The sequence below is a fragment of the Lissotriton vulgaris genome, chromosome 9 (genome assembly GCF_964263255.1).
Source record: "Lissotriton vulgaris chromosome 9, aLisVul1.2, whole genome shotgun sequence".
Taxonomy (NCBI): domain Eukaryota; kingdom Metazoa; phylum Chordata; class Amphibia; order Caudata; family Salamandridae; genus Lissotriton; species Lissotriton vulgaris.
The window spans coordinates 1,054,483,230-1,054,501,774 of NC_141697.1; the positions used below are offsets into that span (position 1 = coordinate 1,054,483,230).

At 44.6% G+C, this 18,545-nt stretch overlaps 1 protein-coding gene across 1 annotated transcript in view; it reads right to left on the minus strand.

Annotated features, from left to right (window-relative positions):
• Positions 1 to 18,545, minus strand: part of NUP210 (nucleoporin 210) — a 519,503-nt gene that overhangs the window by 116,561 nt on the left and 384,397 nt on the right. Inside the window, exons 28-30 of the mRNA XM_086939009.1 lie at positions 12,410 to 12,568; positions 9,698 to 9,789; positions 1,424 to 1,598 (exon numbers count right to left, since the gene is read on the minus strand). Of these exons, the coding sequence (XP_086795135.1) occupies positions 1,424 to 1,598; positions 9,698 to 9,789; positions 12,410 to 12,568 (426 nt within the window). The remainder of the gene's footprint in view (positions 1 to 1,423; positions 1,599 to 9,697; positions 9,790 to 12,409; positions 12,569 to 18,545) is intronic.

An 18,545-nucleotide genomic window follows, 5' to 3' on the forward strand; every position in this document is an offset into this window, starting at 1 on the left:
GGCCGGACTGTGAACAAAGGGCCAGGGTATAGGGAAGTGAAGGTCCTGAGAGGACCCTAATTGTACTTAAAGTCAATGGAATCATTACACTCCACGAACTGAGAATATTTAGAAGGACTGCCCTGCTGTCTGAAATAGGAAGAGTAGACCTGCTTGCCTTGAACCCAGGACCACAGTATTGACCCCAAGGGTCAGTTGGCTGCCTTCCTGTTTGAGCTACAGGAACATAACAAGCTTCCAGAGGCCTTTCGGCTTTCCAGCTGACCTGCCAAATCGGACTTGGAGTGAGTCTTGACCCACTAGTGCTGCCCTCAAGGTCCTGGATCATTTGCTGGTGTAAGAGTACTTCTCCTGGCTTAACTGAATGTTTCACAGGATCCATTGCAGGGCCTCATCATAGCACAGCGCTGCACCTGGTCAGCAGCTTCACCGGATTCGACACAGTGTGACTCAGAGCCTCGCATCGTCACACCGAGCAGCTCCTGATCGATGACTTCAACAGATCCGACAAAGAGCGTCTCATGGCAGCACAGTGCAGTCCCTGCATCAAAGCCAGAAAGTACCTCTCCCAGTAGGCCATTGCTCCATTCCGGTCAGCCTGAACTTTTGACTTTGGTCTGGTTTGGCACAATCGGATACCTGTGGTTGGCGCCATTCTTGAACCTTAAACTTTGAAAGCTCATAATTCTGGATCTGCTTGTGTTGTATTTTTATTTATTACCATTTGAGTACTGCATAAATACTTAGGTTCCATACGGTTAAGCACATTTTATTTAGCGACTTTTGTGGTTCACCCAGACATTAAGGTTCATTATTTGAAGTGTGTTCTCACTCTTTACAAACAATAATGCAAGTTCCTACAGCCAGTTGGTGTTTTTCCTGATAGTCTGCCTTTGAGCTGCCCCTCTGGACCCATATTTACATCAGTGTTCTAAAATATGTAAGTGTTATACCCGCATATTCAAATCGAGATAAAAAGCAGGATTGGCAGCATTTTACATAAAGGAAGCATTATAGCACACAACAAAACAACAAATGAATAACTACAGTATATTATGAAATGACACTTGATCTCAAAACATGCCTACAGAATGCAGTGATAAAATAAATTATAGAAATGGCTGTTGTCAGTTTTATGTGCCCGGAAGAGACTTCCTCCGTTCAATAAAAACTCAACGCTAAAATTACTTGACTATAGAGATGTATTTCTTTTCTTTACAAACTATAGTTCATAAAGGAATACCACAACTGAGTATTAACAGACTGAATTATTCTTTATGGAACTCAGGTTTAAAGTCAAATAAATTTTTTTTACTAAATAATGTACCTATTAAGAGCTACTTCATTTTATTATCAAAGTTAATGGTATACAAGTTCAAAATGGTTTAGCAACTTTAAGAAAAAATTATTTTAAAAAGTTTACCTTAACACCCACTATCACTGTCTGATTGATCCCAAAAGGTTCGCGAGAATTTACTTCCATTGTTGAAATTCCAGTTAGAGACCCAGAGGTAAGTACACCTTTCTTGTCAACCTGTACAGTAGAGGCTTTGTCTGGAGCATCCAATATTTGATAATTTAGCAAAGCCTCTCCATCCCTTATAGGAGAAAAGAAAAAAAAAATCACATTAATTTGCATAGAATCCCATTTTGCTTTCTATTAATTTAGTACATTGATACCACTATGTAAGAAAAAGTATTTCTTGTTGAAAAGAATGAGCTCTACCAGGAAATTCCTCCTTCAAAAAATAATCTCTTGATATTCAATTTGAAATGCAGAATCCTTTTTTCAAATGCTAAAGCCATCACAACAGTTATAGAAATAAATAACAGTACATAACAATACATCATTAATAAGAAACAACTACCGATAGTGATAATATATGTAACCTCAGTAAGGTGAAAGGTAATGTAATCAGTAAAGTCACATCATGTGCACGATCATGAGAAGACCATATGTTTGGAGGAAGGATTATGGTTTTTATGGTGGGAGCACAATAATGTTTCGTTTCTCTAACATAACTGGTCAGTTATATGGGCTTTTATGTTTTATTTCTAAGCCATAAATAGACTTTATCTGGGTTTTTATGGGACTTTCTAGGTTTAAAAAAAACATATTTGAATGTGTTCTGGGCTGAAGAAACTACATCTCATCCTTAAAGTATTTTCAGTGATTTTGTCTTTACTCTGTGCAACACCCATTGTTTGTACAACCCCCTCCTATTATGTGTGGCTTTAGCCAGGCTCTGCACCCTTTCTCAGAATCCTGGCTGTACACTGTCTGCACAGTGGACCTGGCCAGCTGTGTGACAACAGCCTACCATGTCCCTGCCAATTACCTCCTAAACCTCTAACCTCACACATGTACAAAACAAATGATGATTTGTGTTTGGCCATGTGCTACACGGGTTGGGTGAAAAGGCTTTCCTTCAGTCAGGCTCAACACCCAGTCTCACTTACACCACTCATTTTGGTCATGATTAGTGGGATCTGGGTGCAGGCCTTGTTCCTGCCCATGAGCCACTGAATCAGATGTGTTTCCGCTTCATCAGTTCAGAGTATGCTCTGGGTGCTGAGGACAGCCTCTGCACCACCGAACTGTGTAAAAATGGTTTAGTGTTGTATGTATACAGAAAATCCTCAATAAATTTAGAAATGTCATTTTTTATATAAATTTTAACTCTGCAATAAATGGGATTTGTAATAAAGAGAAGTTCAATGCAGAACTTTAGCTCTCACCAATTTGGGGAATTTTTGTGCAATAGGTGCTTTGTGCGTACATACTGACAAATTGAAAAACCATAACTGAACATGTGATTGTACATAAATGAGGGAAAAGACCAATCCGAGACAAGTACTAATATCAGGGAAAATTAAATTTCACCCATCTAGTTTAGACAATATGTGTCCTACTCACAAAGGGAAATATACATGTCTGTATTTACTGACAAGTATATTTACTTCTAGGTCTAGGTGCAAATATACACCACTTTGGGTTTACCCATTTCAGAGCATAGCTTTACACCTAGGAGCAGATCTTCATGTCTCCACACCCTAAAATCCAGATGTGAAGCCAACTACAACGGAATTTAGAGAGTAAAGTTACCACTAGTAATTTGCACACCTAGGTGGAGATCTTCACCATCAGGAGCCTCCTATGTTAAAATATGAGGAAAATTATTAAAGTGTATTATCCTTTAAATATATATTAACTAATGTATTATAAAAATGTAAATTACTTTAAAAAATAATATTTTTTAACAAATACAATAAAATGTTACAGCACATTAACTGAAATAAAATAGGTATTAAAACAATTAAATAGATCTTCATTTTATAAATGTATTTTAAACAATTAAAAACCTCCCACCCAAACATCTTTATTTTTATTTAGTATGAGGTACAATGTATTAATGCACAAGTTACTACTTGTGTACCAATATATCTGTACGAAACATTTGTTAGTGTTAGATTCCTTACCTTACAATATTCCCCAGGTGTCAGACTAGATCCGGAAAGTGTCCCTTAGTAGTACCCCTGCGCGTCAGTAGGTGGCATCCTGCGGCTCTGTGTCAGTTCTGTACACGATTTTGCGCGCCAGGAATGCAGAGACATGCAAGATACTGACCATTGGTGCATAAAACTAGGGCCCTGAAAGGGATGACCTTAACCCTAGTAATCAGTTCGCATAACGGGGAGGATGGGTGGGGCGGTAAGGAATCTATCACTAACTAATGTCTCTTACAGATATATCGTTACACAGGTAGAAACTTGTGCATCTGAAAGAGGCATGTTAGTGATAGATTCCTTACCTTAGAATAGATACCCCAGCAATACCAACCCCGGAGGTGGGTCTGCGAACACGATTACACCATAAAGTCACAGAGCACCGAACAGCCAAAGAAGCTGTGTATATGGACCTGACTGTCAAGGCAGTATTGCTTGGTAAACGTGTGCAGCAAGGCTCACGTAGCTGCCTGACAAATGTCCTGCAAGGGAACGCCGCGACCCATGGCAGTAGTGGCTGCCATTGCCCTGGTGGAATGGGCACACAGCCCCACAGGAGGCTCCTTCTTAGCCAACGAGTAACATGCTTTGATGCATAAAATGACCCACCGAGAGCTGGTCTGTTTGTGCACGGCCTGACCTTTTTTGGCGCCCACGTAGTCAACAAAGAGCTGATCATCCACCCGGAACTGCTGTGTACGCTGCAGATAGAATGCGAATGCACGTTTTGGGTCCAGGTGGTGGAGCCTCTTCTCCTCCCTGGAAGGATGCGGAAAGAAGGTGGGCAAAGTGATGGTCTGCTCGATGTGGAAGGGCGTAACAACCTTTGGCAAGAAAGAAGGACAGGTCCTTAGAACCCTTGTCCGGATGAATTGAAAGGAAAGGAGGTTTGGAAGAAAGAGCCTGGAGCTCACTCACTCTTCTGGTAGAGGAGCTAGCTACCAGGAAAGCAGTCTTTAAAGTGAGAAGACATAAGGGACAGTTATGAAGGGGCTCAAAAGGAGCGCACAGCAAAAAAGTCAAAACAAGATTTAAGTCCCACTGAGACATTATGAAAGGCACAGGAGGAAACGTATGTGTAATGCCTTTGAGGAAGTGGTTAACAACCAGGGACTTAAAAAGAGAAGGCTGATCTGGAAGCCTCAGAGAGGCGGAGATGGCTCAAAGATAACCTTTGATAGTGCCCAGGGCAGTGCCCTGCTGGGCCAAAGACAGAAGGAACAGAAGGACCTCAGAAAGAGGGGCAGAAAAGGTGATCCACCGTCTTTGCTGTGCACCAAGACACAAACCTGTTCCACCTGCAGGCGTATACCGTTTTGGTGGAAGGACGCCTGACTACCAGAATGACATCACAGACTTCGGGAGGAAGATCAAAAGCTGTCAACTGTCGCCGCTTAATCTCCACCCATGGAGGTGCAGGCTGGCCAGGTTCGGGTGGAGGACAGTCCCCTGTCGTTGCGACAGAAGATCCTCCCGAAGAGGAAGACTGATTGGGGAATCCAGGCTCATACTGAGAAGCTCACGATACCAAAATCTTCGAGCCCGGTCCGAAGCAACAATGACGACTTGGGCCTGGTCGCATCTGAACTTCATTAGCACTCTGGGCAGAAGTGGTATAGGCGGAAAAACGTACAACAGACCGCAACTCCACTCGTGTCGAAAACCGTCTCTGAGCGAGTGCCGCCTTGGAAATTCCAACGCGCAGAACTGATGACATTGCACGTTCTCTTTGGTGGCGAACAGATCTAACCAAGGCTCTCCCCACTGCTGAAAGAGACCTTGCGCCACGTCTGAGTGCAGACGCCATTCGTGATCCAACAAGCACCGGCGGCTGAGCTCGTCCGCCCTGGCGTTCAGAGGTATTGACCAACCAAGGTGATGCCTTGATGTTCCAGCCATGTCCAGAGGCGTAGAGCCTCTTGACAAAGGTTCCAGGACCCCGCCCGCTTGTTGCAAAACCACATGGCGGTGGTGTTGTCCGTGAACACCTGCACTACGCTTACCCCCTTCAGAGGGAAGGAACACCTTCAGTGCAAGTTGGATCGCCCGCAGCTTTAAAAGGTTGATATGGAGCCGGGTTTCCACCGGAGACCAGAGGCCTCTTATCTCCGCCTCTAACAAATGGGCCTCCTCACTCCGGGAGGGACGCATCCGTCACCACAGTGTGCTCCGGTTGGGGAAGGGAGAGGGATCTGTGACTGACCCAATCGCGATTTGTGAGCCACCACTGCAACTGTCGTGCAGCGCCCTCCAAGATCTGAACATGATCGGAGAGGTTGCCCTGATGTTGGCCCACTCGAACTTCAGGTCCCACTGCAGAGCCCGCATATGCCATCTGGCATGTGTCACCAGCAGGATGCAGGAGGCCAACAGGCCAAGAAGCCGGAGGGTCATCCTGACCAAAACCCGGGATAGAGGCTGAAAGATCGGAATCATAGCCTGTATATCTCGGGTGGATAAACCCAAAACAGTGTCGAATCCAGAACAGCTCCGATGAAGGGACTCTGAGAGGGACTTCGGTGCAACTTCAGCACGTTGATGGACTACCCCAGCAAATGCAAGAGGTTGGCCATAATTTGGAGGTGGTAGACGACGTAGTCTGGGGCGAGCCCGCCTTCAACTACCAGTCGTCTTGGTAGGGGTAGACTGACACCCCGACCTGTCAGGTGAGCTGCGAGCACCACCATCACCTTCGTGAACACCCGAGGGGCACTGGTAAGGCCGAAGGTGGGCGCGGCAAACTGAAAATGCTCGTGGCCTACCATGAAACGCACGAACGCCGGTGGACCGGCAAGATGGGGATGTGAAAATAGGCATCCTGCAAGTCCAACGCTATCATCCAGTCTCCAGGGAAGCCAGGACCTGAGCAGAGTCAGCATTTTTAATTTCTTCTTCCGGAGGAAGCGATTGATGTCCCGGATTTCCAAGATGGGGCGCAGGCCCCCCTTTTTCTTCTTGGGGACCAGAAGTTAGTGGGAATAACAACCACTCCCTACTTCCTGATCGGGAACGCACTCGATGGCCCACTTGGCCAGCAGGGCCCTTACTTCCTGTCCGAGAAGAGCCAAATGATCCCCCGACATGCGGTGGCACTGAGGTGGCAAGGCTGGAGGGGAAGGCTGAAAGGGAAGGGAGTAACCCCGGCGGATTATCTGCAGCACCCACTTGTCCGATGTAATTTTGCGCCAGTGGTGGAGGTGGTCGCGGACCCTGCCACCCACCAGCGTGGGGTGCTCCCTGAAGCTCAGATTAGGAAGGCTTGGAGGTGGAAACAGTGGCGGTAGAGGAAGACTGACCCACACTCTGGTTCCCAGACCCACCCCTGCGGAAGCCACGGCCGCGGCCTCGCTGAGGCTGGTTCTGCGCAGGCTTGTTGGAGGAGCGTGCCTGGGTACCTCTGTCCTGGCCACGAAAGAAACAAAACACAGGAGTGGCAGTGGTCTTTGAAGAGAGACCCAAGGACTTGGCCGTGGCCCGTGAATCCTTGAAGTGCTCCAGTGCACTGTCGGCCTTATCGCCAAAGAGGCAGGAGCCATCAACGGGCATGTCCATGAGCGAGCACTGGACATCAGGCAAGAACCCAGTCGAACACAACCAGGCGTGGCGCTGCAATGCCACAGTCGTGGAAATTGCCCTGCCCAATGAACCAGTGGTGGCAAAACCACACCTGAGGGCAAACTTAGCCGCCTCCCCTCAGCAATCACCTGGGAAAGGACAGCCTGGAGACTTATTGTGGTTTATTTAATGTCCTGGGGGGCTGCTACATCTCGAAAACTCACATAGGCAAGTCCCTTAAAACCACTTCTTATGAATATGTCTTACCATCATCCTTCATCAGAGTTCTATCTGGGGATGCTCTCTTACCCCTACTTACCAGTGTCAATGCCTCCTTCACCCAAGGCATCTTCCCAGAAGCTCTTAAGACTAGGGAGATCCTTCTACTGCTAAAGAAACCTACACAAGACCCTCATCTCGTTAAATACCAGCCTATAACTCACCTACAATTAATCTCTGCAAGGTCACTGAAAAAGCAATCTGTGTTCAACTCCAAAATAACATCAGTGCTACACCCATCAACTACCAGTCTAGCTTCAAATCACGCTGCAGTATGGAAACTGCCACCTAGCGCATCATAGAAAATGCCCTCTTAACCGCAGATAAGGATGACCCCCACCTCCTGATATTGCTGGGTCTCTCAGCTGCCTTCTTCACAGTCGACCATCCCACCCTCATACGCACACTCGAGTGGTGAATGGGATTCATCAGGAATGTCTTTCACTGGTTCACCTACATTTTTAGCCAATATCAGTTTGTTCACATGAGCATCTCCAGATGCCAAAAGAGCTCTATTACATGTGGAGTCACTCACGGTTCCATACAGTCTTCAGTCGTCTTCAACATTTATATAGAGTCACGGATGCCTATATCTACACACAGATTTAATCAAGACTCACCAATATGCTGATGATACGCAATTCTACTTGAAAGTCTCGTCTGCATCAGACATCCAACACCTCAAACAGTGCTTGCACATCTTCTGGACTTGAATGTCCAGCACTCACCTGAAGCTAAGCCCAACCAAGAAGGAATTCCTACTTTGCCAAGAACAACAAACAAGATGCCTTACAAACCTGGCTCAATGACATTAGCTGTGAGAGCTTCGAATGCCAACTCTCACTGATTGTCAAATCATTTGGATTCACACTTGACACCAACCTCTGCCTCTAAAAACAAAATGGAAAAAAGAGAGCCTGGCACCAGCTCTCTCTTCTAAAGACAGTCAACCTGTTTCTTCCAGAAAGCCACTTCAGAACTTCTGTTGCAGCCCTTGTACTCTTGCATCTAGAACGTTTTAATGCTCTTCTCCATGGCCTCACGGATGCTACACTGACATCCATTAGGCCATCCTACACACCACAACCCATCTCGACTAGTGCCTGCAGTAATATGATAAAATCATCTCTACTCTGATGAAACTCCATCGGGTCTCCCTGCCAGCACGCACCACCTTCAAAACCAGCGGCATCATTTACAAAGACATCGCAACCAGCACCCACACTTATCTTAAACACAAGCTGACCACCACTGATGGTTCCAGGGACACCCAGAGCCAGGATACCATAAGGCTGCAGACAGAGTAAGAATAAAAAAAAGACAGCAAGCCTTTTCTATCTATGCAGCCAGGGTCAGGAACAAGATCCCCAGATCGATGAGGGCTGCCCCAATACTGCTCCAATTTAGGAAAGAGTTAAAGACTCGCCTCTTTTAATATGGTCACAATGCATTTTGCAGGAATATACGTGGGGGTGGGAGGGCATACAATCAACTGAAAAACAATCTATACCATATGCGACCTGGATTGTAAAAGTGATTGCCATGGTGTTGTACTCTGCAGATACTTAGAAACCGATAACATTATTAGTATCATTCTGTAAATGACAGTATTTTTGCCTAAACAAAATTTGTACTCTTTCAATTCTGTCAAATCACCAGTTCCCCTTGTATCCATATCAATATTCCTCTCTTCTGGCCCTATTAAGCATCTCTTGGTACGATTTCCATACTGCACCGAACCTCTCTTGTGATCTACCTTTCCAGCCCTACACTTCAGAAAATACGGTCTATACCCACCACAAGATAAACTCCATCTCGACAGCCAGCTCTTCGTTATAGTTTTGGCCTCATTCGAACTGAGCAGAGTGCTGAGAGGCGTCCTGCCTTGGTAACACCTCCTGAATAGCATTATACCATTATAGACAGGATGGGCTTATCTAGTACAGGGAGATCTTATTGCGTGCCCAAACTGCCTTCGAGCAAAAATGTTTCTGAAGACACTCGGATCGTGTTTGAAGATGTCAGGACTATGATTAAAGGGCCAGCAAGCGGAAGATTGGAACTGTGAAATTTTAGAATAATTAGATTAACAAAAAATACCATTACATATTTCAACATTTTAACAAGCAGCAAAAATGTTAAGCATGAATGCATCTGAGAAAGCTGCATTAATCAGCTTAGAAATATTCTCTTTGTTTCACACTGGAGGCAGCAATCCGAACAAAACAATAGTCAAGAGACAGAGGAACACACAATGCCGGAGGGGTAGATGTGACGCGTTCTGCAATGTGCCAACACTGCATCACAAAGCATTTGAGGTCATTCTGCATGCCATTTAAAAGTAAAAGCGCAGTACCTGTTTGTTTGAAGTTTTATGAACGAGTTGGGTGCCATTAATATCTGTTCTCCCTCCACCTCTGGACTAAGGAGCGACAGTTTTTCAAAGACCTGAAAAATATGCGCATATGACATTTACTTTCTGTTCATGCATTCGGCACAAGCGTTACACATCGAGTAATATATTGCAATATGCTGAATGGCAGAGAGTTACGCCTGTGAAAGTCAATTACACATCTCGGTGGTTTAGTGAGCCTGCTACAGAGCCCTACAAATGACAATACAATGAGAATTACGTTTACAATCGCATTCAATAGAAGTTGTGACTCTTTTATATGGCAAGGTAAGGAACCAGAGGCACTGCATCAACTTGAGAAATGAAATTAACAACCACATTTCATTAAAAAAAAAAGAGATCGGAGCAGGAAACCTGTTACAAACTGAGCATTTTCTAAATACTCCCAAAGTTAATGTAAACTTCTTTTTTTTTCAAACGCGAGGTCTAAAAAAAAAACAACAAGCCATAACGAGTGTGACTTCAAGGTGGAAGAGAGGGCTCTCTGAAAAGAGGTGGCAACAGATGGATGGGTAGCAGTTAGCTTTTTTTCTGCTGCAATCTTGAGACGCTTACTGAAAACAAACACTGGTGACTGCAACTATAAACTGAGGGGAGAAAGTTCCTGGTTATCGCCAGGACAGAGAGTTTTTTAATTTTAAGCGTGTTATGTGTCCTAATGTGTGTTTGCTTCTCATTTTTCTTGATCTTTTGTCTATTTTCAGTGAGGTTGGAGGAGTGGAACCGTGTGTTGTGCAACTTTGTGTGAGGGAGGCTATATTAGAATTTGTGTACGAAGGTATCAAATAAAGACCTTTAAGAACGGAAGAGACATTGTCAATCCTGTTTAAACTCAGACCTCGATTTCGAGGGCATTGTTAAACTCCCCCACCCACAAGAACCCGTTTGCACCGATGTCATAATTATAATTTTTTGTTCAAATACAACAGCTGAATTTTGCCCCCACAATATATTTTGCCACATCAAACCTGCCAAAATTACCATTTAGAAAAGGTTTTGTAAATACTGGAGACGTGGATTATCGTGCAGAATGCACAAAAGCGGCCTGATTTAACTATTTTAACAGGGAACTCGAAACTGGCAATATTTATAACGTTTGCGTTGTCCTAGCTCTCAACATTTTGAACAGATGCAGCACCGAGCCTGGCCCGGTGGACGTGTGTTCAAAACCTTTTTGAAGAGACCGACACCTATGTGCATTGCTTGTTCATTTACATTGTGGAGGGTAGCGGACTTGCATTGGTTTTGAATTGGTTTGAGGTGCCCACTGGTGATCTAATAGGCCCTGTGTAGTAAAGAAATCTGGAAAGCATTTGAAATCAACATACACGGATACCACCCATCAGTCGCCCTCAGCTGGTGTTGTGAATTGAACAGGAAGCTTTTTCGGATTTTTAGCAATTAATTCCCCAAAACACGGTCATTCCTTTCAGTTTTCTTAACACAGTTACATACCCCTGCCACAGCTGGTCTGACATCTGTATTTCCATGGATCTCATAACTTGGGTAGTCTAAGATATGTGTGATTTTTTTCAAAGGGTTGGAGCAAAGATCCACACCTTACAACATTAGGGGATGTTTTTCACAGAAAACCTTTCACGGGGTATAATTGCCGTATTCGGGCACGGCGTCGGAAAACACCCAGGAAAATCTACTGACTGAACATTTCTGAAAACTAAAAGACCCAGTCGGTTCCAAAGTCCTCTGGGTTGCATGAGACCCAACATTGCTTTATAACAATGAATGCCTTTCAAATGGCAGTGTCGAAAACAAACCTATTTTGTACACTCTTCTGTGACAAAAAAAACTCCACAATCTCCAGCAAATTCATGCCACCAACCATTCCCACACTTCTGATAAAATTACTTTAATAATTTGCAGAGAATAGTGTTACAAACTGAGCGAGCAGTTCCAACATCATAAATGCTTCACTACCTAGATCCAGAGCTCTACTGGTGGTGCAATTTACCATGCCACTTCACTTGAATCAACTAGGTTTCACTTTGATGTGTTATTCTTTTGTAACTCAGAAGGCCAGCCTTCTACTCTTGAAAATAAAAATGCATTTCTTTAGATTGCATCTACCACCACAGACTCAAAGTGCCACATTGGTTGCAATATTTCCAAAAGACAGAGCAGTCAAGCTGACCACTTGTGGAGTGGAGCTCAGGATTCACTGGGCTTTTTAACTTCATTATATTCCTGGGATAACTAGTCTTCGAGTCCTCTGTATTTTTAACACATGGCTGGAGATCCAGTGGAGCAAGGATTTCTCCTCCAGTCACTACAAACCTAGGGCGAGCTGCATGCTCGCCTCCACTATATTCTCAGAATATTCAGCTGACACTTTAAACATTTAAATTGAAAGCTGTTAAGGTGACATGTATTCTTTTACAAACTCACGTAGAGTATTTAGCTCAAAATGGGCTTTGGCAAAGTTTCTAAATAAAGATACGTTCAAGAACCTTACCGACTATAAAGGGGAGCTCTATGAAGTGCCAGCCTTGCACTTTATCATATATATTCCAAGCTGGAAACACTGCAATATATTCCATTACAAAACCATGCTTCACATTTGATTCCCAATGGGTTTTGGAAAATAGTTTTTTTCCAATAAACATATGTTTAAAAAAAAAAAGTAAATCAGTTAATTACCTGAATCTGAATTTCATCTGACAGCTCCCTAGCAAAATTGTAAAGTTGTCTAGCTGTAGGATCCAGGGCTCTTACAACAACCTTCAAACCAGTTTTTCCTTTTGCTCTACTATAAATGTTCATGGCAAAGTTGTATATCGCTGGGAGCTGGATGGAGGCCTATAAACAAGGCGGAGACAAAAAGCATAGAGACACAAGAATCATAATTAAAACATTCAAAGTATAGGTTGCATTCAACAAACTTGCACAAACCTCGCTCAAGATGTACATTCTAAATTGTTGCGAGTTGGTTTCCCGGGTACCCACAGTACAAGTAACCCAGCAGACACCTTAACTTTCACATGTAACGTCCATCATCACTAACTGGAAAGGACAGCGTGTCCCTGTTATGGTGCCAATACCGACATAAATATTTACAACAAGGGGTGGTGAGGGACAGAGTCTCTGAATTAAGCAGAAAGCTCTCACCCAGTCAAGAGATCAGGGCTAGATCCAACACCGTTTTTTAGCTCACTGCACCATCCCAGTTTCAGAACCTGGCTGTATGCAAATTAGTCTGTTCCTGTCCCAGTGCATGATGGGAACAGGGCAAACCAAACTACAAAAGCCAATTCTTACACTGGGAAGGAAACAAGCTCCCGGGGACCGGTTTCTGGCATTACAGCCGTCTTCGTCCCGGTTTGCTTGAATCCTGATGGTGCAATGAGCAAGGGTCTCACATCTGAGAATACCCTTCCACGCTTAGGGTGGACAAAAATATTTACAACAAGGGGTGGTGAGGGACAGAGTCTCTGAATTAAGCAGAAAGCTCTCACCCAGTCAAGAGATCAGGGCTAGATCCAACACCGTTTTTTAGCTCACTGCACCATCCCAGTTTCAGAACCTGGCTGTATGCAAATTAGTCTGTTCCTGTCCCAGTGCATGATGGGAACAGGGCAAACCAAACTACAAAAGCCAATTCTTACACTGGGAAGGAAACAAGCTCCCGGGGACCGGTTTCTGGCATTACAGCCGTCTTCGGCCCGGTTTGCTTGAATCCTGATGGTGCAATGAGCAAGGGTCTCACATCTGAGAATACCCTTCCACGCTTAGGGTGGACAAAAATATTTACAACAAGGGGTGGTGAGGGACAGAGTCTCTGAATTAAGCAGAAAGCTCTCACCCAGTCAAGAGATCAGGGCTAGATCCAACACCGTTTTTTAGCTCACTGCACCATCCCAGTTTCAGAACCTGGCTGTATGCAAATTAGTCTGTTCCTGTCCCAGTGCATGATGGGAACAGGGCAAACCAAACTACAAAAGCCAATTCTTACACTGGGAAGGAAACAAGCTCCCGGGGACCGGTTTCTGGCATTACAGCCGTCTTCGGCCCGGTTTGCTTGAATCCTGATGGTGCAATGAGCAAGGGTCTCACATCTGAGATACCCTTCCACGCTTAGGGTGGACAAAAATATTTACAACAAGGGGTGGTGAGGGACAGAGTCTCTGAATTAAGCAGAAAGCTCTCACCCAGTCAAGAGATCAGGGCTAGATCCAACACCGTTTTTTAGCTCACTGCACCATCCCAATTTCAGAACCTGGCTGTATGCAAATTAGTCTGTTCCTGTCCCAGTGCATGATGGGAACAGGGCAAACCAAACTACAAAAGCCAATTCTTACACTGGGAAGGAAACAAGCTCCCGGGGACCGGTTTCTAGGATTCAAGCAAGCCGGGCCGAAGAAGGCTGAAATGCCAGAAACCGGTCCCCGGTAGCTTGTCTCCTTTCTGGTGAAGAATTGGCTTGGTAGTTTAGTCTGCCCTGTTCCCATGATGCACTGGGCCAGGGACAGACTGATTTGCATATAGCCAGGTTCTGAGCTGGGATGGGGAAGTGAGATAAATAACGGTGATGGATCAAGCCCTGATCTTTGGACTGGGTAAGAGTGGTCTGTTTTACTCAGACACTCTGTTCATCACCACCCCCTTTTTGTAAATCGTTTTTGGCCACTATAGGTGTGGCAGGGTATACTCAGACATGAGTCCCTTTCTCACTGCTCCATCAGGATTCAAGCAAGCCGGGCCGAAGAAGGCTGAAATGCCAGAAACCGGTCCCCGGTAGCTTGTCTCCTTTCTGGTGAAGAATTGGCTTGGTAGTTTAGTCTGCCCTGTTCCCATGATGCACTGGGCCAGGGACAGACTGATTTGCATACAGCCAGGTTCTGAGCTGGGATGGGGCAGTGAGATAAATAACGGTGATGGATCAAGCCCTGATCTTTGGACTGGGTAAGAGTGGTCTGTTTTACTCAGACACTCTGTTCATCACCACCCCCTTTTTGTAAATCGTTTTTGGCCACTATAGGTGTGGCAGGGTATACTCAGACATGAGTCCCTTTCTCACTGCTCCATCAGGATTCAAGCAAGCCGGGCCGAAGAAGGCTGAAATGCCAGAAACCGGTCCCCGGTAGCTTGTCTCCTTTCTGGTGAAGAATTGGCTTGGTAGTTTAGTCTGCCCTGTTCCCATGATGCACTGGGCCAGGGACAGACTGATTTGCATATAGCCAGGTTCTGAGCTGGGATGGGGCAGTGAGATAAATAACGGTGATGGATCAAGCCCTGATCTTTGGACTGGGTAAGAGTGGTCTGTTTTACTCAGACACTCTGTTCATCACCACCCCCTTTTTGTAAATCGTTTTAGGCCACTATAGGTGTGGCAGGGTATACTCAGACATGAGTCCCTTTCTCACTGCTCCATCAGGATTCAAGCAAGCCGGGCCGAAGAAGGCTGAAATGCCAGAAACCGGTCCCCGGTAGCTTGTCTCCTTTCTGGTGAAGAATTGGCTTGGTAGTTTAGTCTGCCCTGTTCCCATGATGCACTGGGCCAGGGACAGACTGATTTGCATTAAGCCAGGTTCTGAGCTGGGATGGGGCAGTGAGATTAATAACGGTGATGGATCAAGCCCTGATCTTTGGACTGGGTAAGAGTGGTCTGTTTTACTCAGACACTCTGTTCATCACCACCCCCTTTTTGTAAATCGTTTTTGGCCACTATAGGTGTGGCAGGGTATACTCAGACATGAGTCCCTTTCTCACTGCTCCATCAGGATTCAAGCAAGCCGGGCCGAAGAAGGCTGAAATGCCAGAAACCGGTCCCCGGTAGCTTGTCTCCTTTCTGGTGAAGAATTGGCTTGGTAGTTTAGTCTGCCCTGTTCCCATGATGCACTGGGCCAGGGACAGACTGATTTGCATATAGCCAGGTTCTGAGCTGGGATGGGGCAGTGAGATAAATAACGGTGATGGATCAAGCCCTGATCTTTGGACTGGGTAAGAGTGGTCTGTTTTACTCAGACACTCTGTTCATCACCACCCCCTTTTTGTAATACCGACATAAAAGCACAAGTGCATGTGTCGTTCACCAGAACCACACTCAAGCCATGCTCCTTTTGTGCCACTCAGATGTCCTGTTTCGATCCGTTTCCTATAGATCTACCAAGGAGGTGAATTTACATACAGATTGAATGGTGACTGACTAAAGTGTACTTAACTTGTACTTACTCCTCGGTTTCCAGTCCCAACTTTCTCCGGCTTGTGGGAAGATTCCCACTGATTGCAAACATTTCACTGTTCAGTAAATCAAAATCCGAAACATCTTGGATGATGGCATCCAACACGATATTTACAGAACACGTGTTCGGAGCCCCGCTAATTGGCTTCCAGCGAACTTCTGGAGGATTGTGGGACTGATCTTCAATAATAAACACAAAAACTAACATAATCCTAGCAGCATAAGCCTGAATTGCTAGGGGAGGTTGGCGTCAGCAGATGCACACAAAATAGCATTCAGAAATGAAGTGCAGTGACAAATGGTGGTCTAGTAAGCTTCTGTGGGGGTGAGGTCATCAGGATGTGAGGGATATAGAATGTATGAATTTGTATATCCGGTATAAAAAGAGCCATCATAACTACAAAACTGTGTAGGACTATTTCTACTACTGACAAAAGACTCAGGTGCATATCACATGAAAAATCTCTTTATTAATCTAGTAATCCAATAAAACTTTTAGAAGAAAATGTGAATGAGCGTGAACAACGAATTTGCCATTAAATATCCATTTAGCTATAATTCCTCAAGCTTGCTACAGTAAATGGTTAGACATACTATCAGCCACCAAAAAGTCTTGCATCTAGTCATAAATGTAATTTGAAATCAGCAAGTTAAAAAAGCTTCTGAACTAACATTAAAAGAAAAACGTACACACCCAAACTACAGAGTAACAAGCCCTTCCCGCAACCGGTTTTATTAGTAACCAGCGACCCCATTATAACGTGTTCCTGTGTTTTGTACTGATCTCAGGGGTGGGGAGTGGGTGAGAATGAGTGAGTGAAGGGCAGCTGAAACAAAGCGCTTACGTGACCTTGCAAGCGAATGGAGACCATGGAGGGGACTGCTGACTGTGTTGCTTTCTCCCTGCAAATGCTCTCCGGCTAATTAATAAACATGCTGTGACTCGAAAAACAAGATAAGAAAACAAGTTACTTATCTCTGGTTACGCCTTATCTGGTAGAGACAATATCTAGCTGCAGACTCCTTAGCTTTGAATTTCCCACAAGATTTCTTTGAGCAGTACCCCTGCCTGTTGGTACCTGGTCTCAGTCAGCTCTCCGTGGAGTTGTTACCCACGCTGGAAGTGCCACCTTGGTACGCGGACATTGGTTTCTTTTCACAACTTACCACACCAGATGTGCTGAACCATGAAGTGTACTGACATTGGTGTGTTTGAAAACTAGGGCCCTGAAAGGGATCAGCCCTGACCCTAGAACCCTGTCCGCAGTGCTGGGAGGATGGGTGGAATGGTAAGGAATCTGTGACTGATATTGTCTCTACCAGATACGTTGTTACCATAACGAGAAAGGGGAAATAATTAATAGTATCATGGCAAATTTTGATCTCAGTTTTGCCAACAGGTTATGCTCCCCAAAGGTTGAGTTTACCTCTACTTTCTTAGCCAGGGGGCTCCATTCTGTCATTGATTTCATTATTATACCTAATAGGTTCGCCAACCGGGTGATTAACGTTGAGACTCCTATCATCGGGTTGAGTGACCACTTACCGCTAAAAATGTCCATTAGTACCCTTGGAAGTAATAATAATTCCATTATTGAGTCCCTAGCTTGGACGCAAGACCTTGTAGTAGCACTTCAAAATTGTCTCGCGTTAAAATGGAGTACCGTGGATCCAATAAAAAAGTTTAAGATAATAGTGGAAAATGCCTTATCACACATTATGGTATGTTTAGAGGAGAAGTCTTCAAATGGTGAAATTCTGGAGGCTTTTAGCCATATTACTACCATAATCCAGGGCGTGTTAAGCAGGACCTGTTCTAGTAAAAGCAATAAAAGTAAGGGCTGGTTTGACTCCCATTGTATCAAAGCGCATACGGCCCTTAAGTTAGCCTTAAATGACAAACCAAGGGATAATTTAGCAAGGCGCCAACTGAAGAGACAAATTAAAGATCAAGCATGGCAGAATCTACTGAAGGCCGCACAGTGTAAAGATCCGAAATTATTCTGGCAGGTAGTCAACACATCTTTTCTTAAAAACAAAGAGTTAGCTAGGATAGAAATAGCGACGAAAAGTCTTGGATAGACTTTTTCTCTGATGTTTACAGTAATGCACAAGGGGAACCGCGAATAGAGAGTGATTTCCTCCCAATCCCAATTGAGTTCACTCGTAAAGAAGTATAGATAGCTATAAATGCTTCTCAGAATAATAAAGCCCCGGGACCAGATGGGATCCCTAGTCACCTCTATAAGATGAATATTGATCTATGGGCCCCACTCTGTACACGGGTTTTAGGCGCTTGCTATGCTAAAGGTTTTATTAAGACATGGTCAGAATCAGTGATAATTCCCATATACAAAAAGGGGGACAGGGAGAGCCCGTCTAATTATATACCTATATCTCTCCTAGATTCATTAATGAAAATTGCCGGGAGAGTGGTCTTGAATAAAATACAAATGTGGGCCGAGGAACATGACATTTTAAGTCCAGTACAATACGGGTTTCGGGAAGGGATGGGTACGGTGGAGCAGGTATTGAATTTTGTAATGATACAAGGGAAGTACACCAGGGCCAAAGAAGGTTGCCTGTATGCAATAT